The 11949-nt window shown below is 38.8% G+C and overlaps 1 protein-coding gene across 2 annotated transcripts; it reads left to right on the top strand.

Annotated features, from left to right (window-relative positions):
• The first annotated feature begins 557 nt into the window (after positions 1-557).
• Positions 558-10377, top strand: ANAPC7 (anaphase promoting complex subunit 7). Of its 2 annotated transcripts, none has more exons than XM_069794764.1 (11): positions 558-758; positions 1678-1864; positions 2360-2479; positions 4295-4406; positions 4647-4800; positions 4909-5051; positions 5317-5434; positions 5891-6087; positions 7404-7628; positions 8060-8210; positions 9039-10377. In XM_069794764.1, the coding sequence occupies exons 1-11, from the start codon at positions 658-660 to the stop codon at positions 9226-9228; spliced, it is 1698 nt and encodes a 565-aa protein (XP_069650865.1). In that variant the 5' UTR covers positions 558-657; the 3' UTR covers positions 9229-10377. The 2 variants fall into 2 exon arrangements, with proteins under 2 accessions (XP_069650865.1, XP_069650866.1); XM_069794765.1 differs by lacking the exon at positions 558-758 and adding an exon at positions 800-830.
• Positions 10378-11949: the final 1572 nt, after the last annotated feature.

Raw genomic sequence — 11949 nt, 5'->3', positions numbered from 1 at the left:
TGTAGTAGTAGTAATAGAAGGATAGCCATGTTTTGCATTCTTTTTGTAATAAAGGGGAAAAAAAAATTCATCTCTCCTTTCAGTCTATGCCTTGTAGTTAACGGCAGCCCTAGTGAGGCGTTTCCCCTGATTGTGGCCCAGAAGAAATCTACGTTTTGAAGGGTCTTTCTTCTCAATCACCTACTTTTATAGGCAGGAGCTTCGTTATCTCCAATACCTGTCACATTTAGCTGCCGCAGCCAGCAGATAATAAAGTCTCAGGAAAAAAAGGACCAGACTCAAGTGCTGTGCAGGCACAGGGAGTGCGTCTCTTCCATAAAACGACCCTGAGCCCCGAAGGGACTGCTCCAACCCTGTGTAAAAGGCCGCCGACTCCTAACGCCCCCCCGCTCCCTCAGCTGTCAACGACGCCTCTCCCGCCCCGACGCTGCGCAGGCGCGGGGCTGCCGGGGGCCTGGCGCGGCGCGCACCGTCCCGGGCTGCCCTTCCTCCCGCCTGTCGGGCCGCTCGTCGGCCATGAAGGCAGTGTCGCGGGCGCCTGTAGGCGGCGGCGCGCGAGGACCCCCCGGTGGCGCCATTTTGGAGTGCCGGCGGGCGGCGGCGTTGTCTGCTTCTTTGCCATCTGTTCCTTCGGCTCCGCGGTTTTCCGCCGCCGGTATGAGCGTGGTGGAGCATGTACGAGAGATGGCATCCGCCGGGCTGCACTCGAACGTGCGGCTCCTCAGCGGGCTTCTCCTCACGATGAGCGGCAATAACCCGTGAGTGGCCCTCCCGGGGGAGGGCGCGCCGGCTGGCTGCGGGCTGACAGGACCGGTGGTGCTGAGGGAGAGGTCAGGCGGGACCTCGCAGGGTGGCGGGGGGGAAGGAAGGGGGCTCGCTGTTGGAGCTGTCCGTCCTGCCGGGCTTTGCGGTGCGGGCCCCCGGCTCCTGTCCCCGGCCCTGTCAGCTCGCCTTTGTCCGGGGTTCAGCATGAGCAGCGCAGCCCGTACCCTTCGGGGTACACGGTACAACATGAGCGTCTTGGGAGAGGTGGAGCGATTTTCTCCTTCCAGGGGTGCCCTGTGTAGGTCAGGGCTTTTCCCCCGACTCGAAGTGATTCCCTTTATTTTTCAGGGCTTTGCTGTAAGGCGTTGTTTTACATTTTGGATGGGTTTTGACATACTAATTGAAGCCACAATCCCTTTCTGAAACCCTTAGCTCTTCAACACTTCTGCAAACATACTGGAAGTGTTATAAATGCCGTTTGTAAAATGTAGGAACATGTGGATTAGGACCAGGATAGCTGTATAATAAGCTGGGTTGCCTTGTAAGCTTGAGTCCATTCAAACAAAATGTCCTTTAATGGACATTGACAACTTGTGGTTTGTTATGGGGAGGATGGGGGCTGCTCCATTATGGAAAGCAGTGGCCAAGCAGCTAAACATAAGATGTTACTGATGACCTGTCAGGAGTGGCTGTTACATTTGTTTGTATGCAGATAAAAGAAATGGGTGAGATAATCCCTTTGTGAGGAGGTAGTACCTGTTACCCAAGGGCCCTTCCAGTGTAGTAAGGAAGCAGCAGCAGCAACTGGAAGTTGAAGCCAGACAAACAAAAGCTGCAAATACTTTGGATCTGTAAGGCTTTCATTCTTATGCAGTTAGCTGATCTCAGCATTTCTGTTTGCATTTCTTCTAGGGAACTGTTTTCACCATCTCAGAAATACCAGCTCCTTGTATACCATGCAGACTCTCTCTTCCATGATAAAGAATATAGAAATGCTGTAAGTAAGTATACAATGGCCTTGCAGCAGAAAAAAGCATTAAGTAAAACTTCAAAAGTAAGACCTTCTACTGGGAATGCTGCATCAACTCCCCAAAGCCAGGTATTTAAAAATTGACTAATGTGCTGCATAAAGCGATCACGTTGCCCCTTACAATTAATGTTGCTGACTCAATATTCATAAAATCATAGAATCATTTAGGTTGGAAAAGACCTTAAGATCATCAAGTCCAACCGTTTAACCTAACACTACCAAAGTCCACCACTAAACCATGTCCCTAAGCAACACATCTACATGTCTTTTACATACCTTAGATTGTGGATTTATCATGTCAAATAAACCTGACATTTAAGGCTAATTTGTTTTGAAAATATCAGTGGTTTTTTCTAATGCAAAACTTAATACGTTCTCGAACATGAGATTTTTCTGTATGTGTAGTTCATGCTTTTCATTTGAAGACAGGAGCTTATGAGTTAGCAGTAGGTTGCGTTGTTAACTTTCTTGCACTAGATTTTTTTTAACATAGTTTAAGTGTTTAATGAAGACAAATTTTTTTACCTGACTAAACCAGCATTGTACTTAAATATTTTTTTTCAGTGTTTACCATCAGAAATTGAAGTGAAATACAAAATGGCTGAATGTTACACAATGCTGAAGCAAGATAAAGATGCCATTGCTATTCTGGATGGGATTCCTTCCAGACAGAGGACCCCAAAGGTTAGTTCTGGCAGACATTCATCACAAGTCCTTGGTCAGTCTATCTTGAATCTGTAGGCCAGCATCTGGTCAAAAATGAATGTAGCCTGTAGGTATAATGGCATTGCGTCTTGGTATTTGCTTTTGTATTAGTTAAATGTTGTTTGGAAACACTTCCTCATGTTTAAATTAGTTTAGTTTATTTGGCCTTTTTTCTTTAAAATCAGACAAATTTTTTATTCCCTCTGTTAGAAGGAATTCAGAAACAGTGAAAAGAGTTAAATGTTTCTGTGCCTCTTTATTAATTCATGTGAATTACTTGGTTAACTCTTTAGTACTGCACACAGACGGTACAGGATTGTGCTTGTGTACAAGGATGTAGAAACACTTTTTTTTTTTATTCTAGAAGTTTGCGAAGTATTTGTGTATCCATACATAAGGCTTGAAATCTGTATCATCCATTCAATAGTTCTTCTTTGCATGTTATCATGAATAGTTTTCATGGGGCAAAGAATAATGGCTGTTCTAAACAAAAGCATCTACCAGGAGAAAAATTTATGTGATTGCAAACAGCTGAGTTACTGCAAGTTAGTAAGCAATTGCCAGACACCTGACTGAATAATCTTCTGCAGTTCTGAGTCAAACATGTGAATGTGAGAGCCAAAGCAATTGTTTAAATTAATGTACTTTGCCTGGCTGTAACCACAAAGTGGAGTCCTAGTCTCTGTGGAAGAGTTGTGTATCACTGGACAGGAAAGGCACGCTGTCACCTGCTCAAGCTGGAGGGGAGACTTGTAGCTTAGTTGTCTCACAAGGTTGACTGTTCTGTGGTGTCTTCACTATTAGCCAGTCAACGTAACTTGCTAAATTGTGATTGCTCAAACTGAGCAAGTGTTTTAATATACTCTTGAACTCAGAATGTGTATGGAATGGCACTTCACGTCTTATTGTATAGTTTGAGCAATGTGAGATCCTTGAACGGCCGAAGACTTTGGCAAGTAGAAGGAATGCCAGTGCTCCATCTTTTAAAATCTTTTCATCCTTTTTAGTAACAGTTTAGATAATGTTAAATATTTAGATCCCATTGTGGTCTGCAGTGTCAAATACGTTGAGTCTTTGCTTGCTGGCTTTATTATGTCATAAGGGCTTAAAAGATTAATGAGCACATCAGGTCAATCAACTATGTTTCATGTTAACAGTATTCCTGTAGTGTGCTAACAGTGTACATGGCTTAGACTCTAGTAACGTCAAAGTGTTCTGTTCAAAGACCAACTTATGGAACAGAAAAAGAAGAAAAGATTGAGAAAAGCAAACTTTTTACCTATACACACTAATAAAATAAAGTATTGTAGCAGAAACCAGCTACTTTTGTTGTGTAGAGCTCAAATAATTTCTGTTCTTTTATCAATTGTGACTTCATTCAGAAGCTAAATAGAAACTTTCTCTGCCTTCCTAAGCTAATTCTCTCAAAGACTTCCATTGATATGGAGAGATCAACTGAAAGAAGGCTAATGTAATGGATATACAGGTCCCTCTTGGCATCCTATATAAACGCTTGCCCATCTTTTGACTTCTTGTGTGCAAAACAGTGAGATTTCAAGATGCACTATGCAAACACAAAAGAATGTAACTTTTATCTTTGGACTCAGCAAGGAGCAACAGTTTTAATTTTATACTATATGCTACTACAGTGTTCTTGGAAGAAGAGCAGGTAATTTTATCTCCTTCCCAGAACAGGAGGGAGGGAGGCAGGCATGCTTGAAGACAAAGTTGTGACCTTTTCTTAGATTTCTCCTTTCTCATACTTGAATCTACCAACATTTCTATTGCTTGTAGATCAATATGATGTTGGCCAATCTGTACAAGAAAGCAGGTCAAGAACGCTCATCTGTTACGAGCTACAAAGAAGTACTAAGGCAGTGCCCTTTAGCACTTGATGCCATACTAGGTACGTGTCTGCACACTTGGTATTTCAGTATTAAACAGTATTATAATTTGAATTATGCTTGGGACTAGGTAACTGTCTTGCATTTGCATGTAATATGTAATGCCTACGTTATGCAAAAGCATTGTAACAAGTTCCTTGTTTATGCTTGTCAAAGGATGGAGTTTCTTGTCTTCAGACAATTAATTTGTATTAATAGTAGTTTACGGTGGCTGAAATTGATGTATATACCATTCTGAATAGGCTTGCTCTCGCTGTCGGTGAAAGGTGCAGAAGTGGCCTCCATGACAATCAATGTAATTCAGAGTATTCCAAACTTGGATTGGCTTTCCGTGTGGATCAAGGCATATGCTTTTGTCCATACTGGAGATAATACAAGAGCAATAAACACCATTTGGTAAGAGTTCAAAGAGCATGATGTAATCAAATAATATTTTAATATTTATATATAATTATACTTACAATGGCACTATATAAATAACAGGCATTTTTTTTCCTCTTAAAGCTCTTTAGAGAAAAAGTCATTACTGAGGGATAATGTAGACTTACTGGGGAGCTTAGCAGACCTGTATTTCAGAGCTGGAGATAATAAAAACTCTATTCTAAAATTTGAACAAGCACAAATGTTGGATCCTTACCTAATAAAAGGTGAGTAAATCCTGAAAGAAAGTTTACCTAGTGTAACGATGTGATGAGTAACTTTAGAGTAGCAGCTGCATGCAATCAAGCATGCAGTGGAATGTTGTATGTTGTTGTACCCGGCTTTCAATTTAGAATTTACATTCAGAAGCTCTGTATCTTGAACAGTTACTGGTGGTTGCACAGTGTAAAGTAGGTGTTTGTGGTTTTGTTTTTGTTTTTTTGTTTTGAGAATGAGCTTTCCATTTCTTGATGATTGATCTTCAAACTTTAGGAATGGATGTATATGGTTATTTATTGGCACGTGAAGGTCGACTAGAGGATGTGGAGAACTTGGGCTGCCGTCTCTTCAATATTTCTGATCAACATGCGGAACCCTGGGTGGTATCTGGGTAAGTTGTTTTCTTTCCTTTCTTACCTCAGCTCTTGATTTGCTGCATGCGGTGGATTACAGTTGATACAGTGGATTCGGCTTTTTTGTTCAGAAGCTGCTTTTATATCCTATCTATTCTGTCCTTGGGGTAACTTCAATTAGCTATCCATAAATATCTATTTTGGTTGTTTTCTGTATGTTTAAATCTACTAGAGTTACCACACCTCTGCAATAATAATGATATATTAAATAGCTGTAAAAGTTAATCTTCATACTGCCTTTTTTTTTAAACTCCTGAAGAGTTTTTTTTTTTCCTGAACATAAATTCTTAACTTCAAATGCAAGAAGTTCAACAGTTGCCTGTAATTTCTTTTTTTTTTACTACTTTTTTTTTTTCTTCTGCTTTTAAACCTCTATGAACGTGCACTGGCACCACAGGCAGTACATGTTTACAATCTCTCTTGTCTTTCCATAGGTGTCACAGTTTCTACAGTAAACGATACTCTCGTGCCTTATATTTAGGAGCCAAAGCTATCCAGCTTAATAGTAACAGTGTTCAAGCTCTCCTGCTGAAAGGAGCTGCTCTTAGGAATATGGGCCGAGTACAAGAAGCAATTATACACTTCCGTGAAGCAATACGCCTTGCGCCTTGCAGGCTGGATTGCTATGAAGGTGGGTGAAGTTAAGCTACTCACATGTACAGTACTGGGTTTGTGTGAAAGTTGGTGTCATGATGGTGATGGTTAGGCAAGGGAATAGGCAGGAGTTCTTTTCTCCTGCTGACTTCCTAGTAAATAAATTATTATTACCCGAAAACCTATAAAGCTCTGCTAGAAGTGGTCAGATGAGGGATACTAGAGAATGCATGTATTTCTAAGAATGATTTTCAAAAAGGACTTTTTTTGTTGTTTTTTGTTTTGTTTAATCTCTGTATAAACAGACTTGGGTGTTTTGAGCAGATCACTCTTGGATGATGACATTAACTGTATGGTTAGTTCCACTGGGGGCGTCATTTTGTCATACTTTTGTCATGTGTATTTAAATCTTGTTGATCTTGGCAGCAGCTTCAAGTAAATAGTGAGTCATGAAGAGTCCAGGTGAAGTATTAATATTTCAGTACTGGAATTGGACAAAAATCTTAGATTAGGTATACTTAGGGGTTTTTTTTGGTTTTGGTTTGTTTTTTTTTAGTACCTCCCCATAAATAAAAGTGATTAAGTCAATTATCTGTAGAATGGATATGTTAAAATGTAGGCTTATGAAAATATACAAAAGCATTGTATGAGAGGTGTTAAACCTTGCACCAGTTTGTAATATGGTGACGCGTTCTAGGGTCTATTCTCTTAGGATTTCCTGGTTCTCAGATTTTTTTTTCAGTGGTACTTGTCTGTCTTCTGTGCAATTATTGGTTAAGTAAAAGCAAACTGGTTGTGCTGTAATACTTAGCAGTGAAATTTTGAGTGGGTTTGTTGTTTTTTTTTTAATTCAAAATGGAGAGCGGTAATCTGATTCTCCTGGCTTTTCCAGTTCCATATATTGTACTTTGTGGTGGGCACAGTGCTGTAGATTCCCTGCTAAAGTGAAAGGCATGCATTTAGAAGTACTGTAATGCAGTTTTATATTTGCTTGAATACTTTTGCTTCTCTTGCAATTAAGGAAGAATTGTGTTAACATGTCACAACTTAGTCTTTTGTCAGATGTTGGTCCTGGGAGATGGTCATCCATCTCCCTTTGTCTTAGGTTCCCTGTAGAGCTCTGTGCCATTTTAATATTTGTGTCCAAATTTCCCTATTTGCATGTTTCTTTGACATCTTTGTACTTTAAAAAATGTTGGGTATAGCGTCACTTTCTCAATTGCAATTTGTATTTGCTTATTGGAGTGTCAGGTGTTTGGAGTCCAAGTGCTACTAAGTGCAATTAATTGAGGAGGGGTGAGTGTCTGTAGTGCTAACTCAGAAGCGGAATTGTTTTCCTTTTTATATCATCAGGTCTCATCGAATGTTACCTAGCATCCAACAGCATCCGTGAAGCTATGGTAATGGCAAATAATGTGTATAAAACTCTGGGAGCAAATGCACAGACACTCACTCTATTAGCGACAGTCTGTCTCGAAGACCCAGTCACGCAGGAAAAAGCAAAAACATTATTGGACAAAGCGCTAACGCAAAGACCTGATTACATTAAAGCTGTGGTAAAGAAAGCAGAACTTCTTAGTAAGTTCCTTTTTTTCTCCCATGTCGACTTACTTAAAGCATACTGTTTTACATGGAAGAGTGTTCTGCAGCCTCATTGATGTGAAGAATATAATAGTGATGTTACAGCCCAGGGATTTATCAGTTCTGTCCTGAAGGAAGAATCATGGTAATTAATTTCATCTAGCAACTGATATTACACCAGCACTTAAAACAATTGCAGACAAAATGTTTTGACTTCAAAGTATATGTAATTGTGAGTGTAGTGGTTGTTGCAATAAAAAGCCATCGTTCAGAGTTAATCTTGCAAAAAGTGTATCACTACTATCCCCCATGCTGACAGTTCTGAAGGAAGAAATAATCTTGTGTTGTGATAGCTCTTTGTGTACACTCTGACTTCTTAGAGATTTATCTAAACTATTAATTAAAACTGTAGTTTTGCATATAAACAGGTAGAGAACAGAAGTATGAAGATGGAATTGCTTTGCTGAGGAATGCACTGGCTAATCAGAGTGATTGTGTTCTGCACCGAATACTGGGAGACTTTCTTGTAGCTGTCAACGAATATCAGGAAGCAATGGACCAGTACAGTATTGCCCTAAGGTAAAGCAGAGACTCTGAGATTGCAGTATATTAATAAGAACCAAGACTAAGTAAAAAGTTGAGCTGCTAATTGATTAGGATGTGCATCAGAGGTAGCTTTGTATCATTCTTCCTTCAAACAAACAAAAACATACCAATGATGTCCTGTTAATGAATTTGTTGGTCATAAGGCTTTGAACTGAGAAGTGCAAAATTTAGGAACTGCATGAATGCTAAACATGTCACTAGGCATGTGATTCCTTGACTAGCGAAAGGATTAAGGTATGGATTTATTTATAGTTACTATATAGTCATGCATCTTTTAGACTAGAAGGTGCTATATAACAATGAGCTATTAAGTAAATTTAAATAGTGTGATTCAATTTAACGTAACCTAACTGTTATTTTTAGGGTTTTACCACGTTAAATGTTAGCATGTTTTGATTTCAACAAGTTAAACTTACCTTAAATCTAGCACACTGTGTCCACTATAAACCTATGTATCTTAAATGTCAGCTGATTTTGCTTGCATATAATATGTTTAGTCATAGTCATTTAAATTTTTTACTGCTTTTATGTTACTTTATAATTAGTATTGTCTGGATGAGTGTGATGTTTAGATAAGTGCATTCTTGGGGATCAAAAGTGTTTTATATAAACATTTAATACTCAGTGTTATGGTCAGCCTAAGGTGAAGTTGCATCATCTACTAAATTGAACTTCTTGATGATGTTAAATAGGAAGTGCAGACAAGAAGATGAGATTTTTTTTTTTTCCCCCCTTTCCCCCCCAAATATAAGAAGAAAAAAAAGTTTTAGGACAATGCTTTCTTTTTCTTATTTTCCTCAGCTTGGATCCGAATGATCAGAAGTCACTAGAAGGAATGCAGAAAATGGAAAAAGAGGAAAGTCCAACAGATGCAACCCAGGAAGAAGATGTGGATGATATGGAGGGAAGTGGAGAAGAAGGGGACTTGGAAGGCAGTGACAGTGAAGCAGCTCAGTGGGCAGATCAAGAACAGTGGTTTGGCATGCAGTAAAGGCCTCTCATCCTGCTGCTTGTTTTGGCACTTGAACATACCACTAGGGCCATTCTTTGAAGAACACAAACTATGATTTTTGCAGTAACAAAGGACTTTTTTTTTCTTCTTTTTTTTTTTTTTAAATAGACTTTGAAACCATTTAATAGTTCTATGCATCTCAATGCCATGAAGATTCTTGATGCTTCTTATTTATTAAGTGTAAGGGACTAACTGTGTTGGAGGTTATTTGCAACTTTCATTTCAAAAAAGTCCTGCTAAAACTAAAAACATTAGAATCTGAAGTGTGTAATAAGCCTGTTTATGATGAAAACAATGTCTAAATTCTGTCCAAGGCTAAGTGTGCTTGATCGATTTGTAAATACAGTGGTTTGTACTCCTTTGTGGAAAAGGTCTTCCTCTCTTGTTTGTATGCTACCATTTGGGCTCACGCTCCTGTTGAAGTCTGGAGGAGTTGCTTGGGTGTGGCTGAAAGCAGCACTTTTCTCTTGCTGTGGTTGTTGAATTAATTTGTCTGTTTATAAGACATTACATGTGCTGTAAAGGAGAAGTTTGGTACGCTAGGCAACTTTGACTTACAGGACGCTTTTGTAAGCTGACTGATTTCTGTGTGTACAGAACTGAGCCAGTGTTGGAGAATTACAGTCATTTCCTAAGTCCTTACTAAACCCTGTAATCACTTAAAGACTGTACATGAACATTTATTTTTAAATGCAGTTTAGTTTTATTTCAGTATGTTACTAAAAGGTTTTACAGCGGTGACTCAAAGCACTTCACATTCTGTATACAGCACTGACATTTAAAATGATATAAAAAGAATTCATGCCTTTTCACTTGCATTGCTGTAGAAATGTTAAATTATTCAAATACACATATTGTCTTGTTTTTGCCATGTTTATACACTTCATGTTTTTGTCAGGTAATATTTGAATTCATGTGTTTTCCCTCACCTTTTGAAGCAAAGTTGCATTGCTTCATGTACGAATTCTCAACATCGGTCTTTGAAGGGTGAACTTCTTTGTGTAATCTAGAAACTGTTTCAGTTCTGTGGGCTTGATGTGTGGGAGGAGGAATTACTTCTTGCTCTTATTTTTCTTATAGTTCTGATTTCCTTACTTTTTACTAAAACATGCATTTTTATATTGGCAATTTGATTCCTTTTGTATTTATTCTGTTACAACAGGTATGCTGCAGCACACAGACTTTTTTACAAAGCTAAAAAATAGTTTTGAGTATCAGTTGGAGGAAAAATGGCTATTTGATACAAATACATGACATGGAGAACAAGCTTCCCCCTAGTTGCAGATGTATAATGCAGATAATGGTGGAATATCTTTCCTTCTGTATGTGCATTATATCAATTAGAAAAATGCACAACAAAAAGAATAGGCAGATTACTTCTATTATCGTCCATTTTGGAAATACTTCAGTATGTCACATCTTGGAAAGGAGGAGTCTAATAGTTTATCCATTTGAAAAAAGAAAACAGCTGGGTATCTCTTCTCTGGAATTTTGTGGGCTTTAGACTTTCCAAAATATCAAATTGAATCACAGTTATTTGAAGACTTTATGGGAAGAACAGAAAAGCATGTGCTGCTGTCTTAGTTATTGAATTGGCATAAGCTATTACTGCTCTTTCATTAAACAAATACACCAAGTGGCTGTATTTCCGTAAGAGCGAACATTTTGTTAATTGCATTCTGGCAGATGAGAGGCCTGCTCCTGTTCTTCTCTTGTGAAGAATCTGTTTATACCATTGCTGTGTGGTGCAGTGAATAGATTTCAGCTCATTGCACGCCTTTCAGAACAGAAGGAAATATACATGTACAAGCAAATTCAAAGCATCTCTTTTGTAAAAAAAACTAACTGCTTTGTTTTCTCTTCACACTCGAGCATTCATCGGCTTGTATTCTGCATCTGAAAGTTGGGTAGCTTCATTAGCTTTCTAGTTGTATTCCAAACCTCTGTTGTGGATGAAAGAATGGAGTTCTGGATGTTATTAAACTAACGAAAGGACACATTTAATTTTGCTGAGAGAAGTGTGTGAGGTTATGTGATGTATATTTTGCAAGCTGCTCAGGCATTTTATTCTAATGATTCCTTTAAATGGGTCGTTAATTGCAGATGAAAACCACTGGCTTTACACATTCCTCTGAAACATTTGCATTGAATAGGAAATCGGAGAACCACAGTTTTACTAAAACCATTCTGTAGTATGTTTGTAGATAATCTGATAATCTTTCCTTTTAGAACAGAAGGGAAGCTAAAACTACTTCAAGATGAGTGTGCTGTAAAGAAAACATTAGCGCGCTTATGTGCAGCTTTAGCAAACCAAGTCCAGGTATGCTTAAGAACACCTAAAGGTAGCTGTCAAAATAGAGTTGTTTCCTCGCTGCTTTGTTTTTCTGAGAACTTGGCTCCTTATTGAAAGTGAAAAGTTCATTTGGATCCTGCAAATAATCCCTCTGTAAGTACCTGATGTATTGGGGTTGTAGAACTTACGTATAGTCTTTGCTAATATTTGTACAGTAAGCAAGTGAGGAACTTTAAGATGCCATACATGTCGAGTGCATTTGAGATTATATAGATAAATTTAGCACAAGCTTCAGAATTCTAGAGGGATTCTTCTTGCCTATTAATGAGCCTTCATTAGTGCTCTAATTTTAGAATGTGATCTCTGGTTTTGCTGAGATCTTGTACTCTCAGTTACTGGCATTCTAG

The sequence above is a fragment of the Haliaeetus albicilla genome, chromosome 10 (genome assembly GCF_947461875.1).
Source record: "Haliaeetus albicilla chromosome 10, bHalAlb1.1, whole genome shotgun sequence".
NCBI lineage: Eukaryota > Metazoa > Chordata > Aves > Accipitriformes > Accipitridae > Haliaeetus > Haliaeetus albicilla.
The sequence above is the reverse complement of the archived record's forward strand: the minus strand, read 5'-3'. Positions and strand labels throughout refer to the sequence as shown.

What these genes read in the sequence shown, in the direction of transcription:
- ANAPC7 (XM_069794764.1), top strand. Translation starts at nt 658, where the DNA reads ATGAGCGTGGTGGAGCATGTACGAGAGATGGCATCCGCCGGGCTGCAC. An exon ending in CCAGACAGAGGACCCCAAAG is followed by an intron (nt 2,480 to 4,294) that starts GTTAGTTCTGGC and finishes TATTGCTTGTAG; the next exon opens with ATCAATATGATGTTGGCCAA. An exon ending in AGCACTTGATGCCATACTAG is followed by an intron (nt 4,407 to 4,646) that starts GTACGTGTCTGC and finishes CATTCTGAATAG; the next exon opens with GCTTGCTCTCGCTGTCGGTG.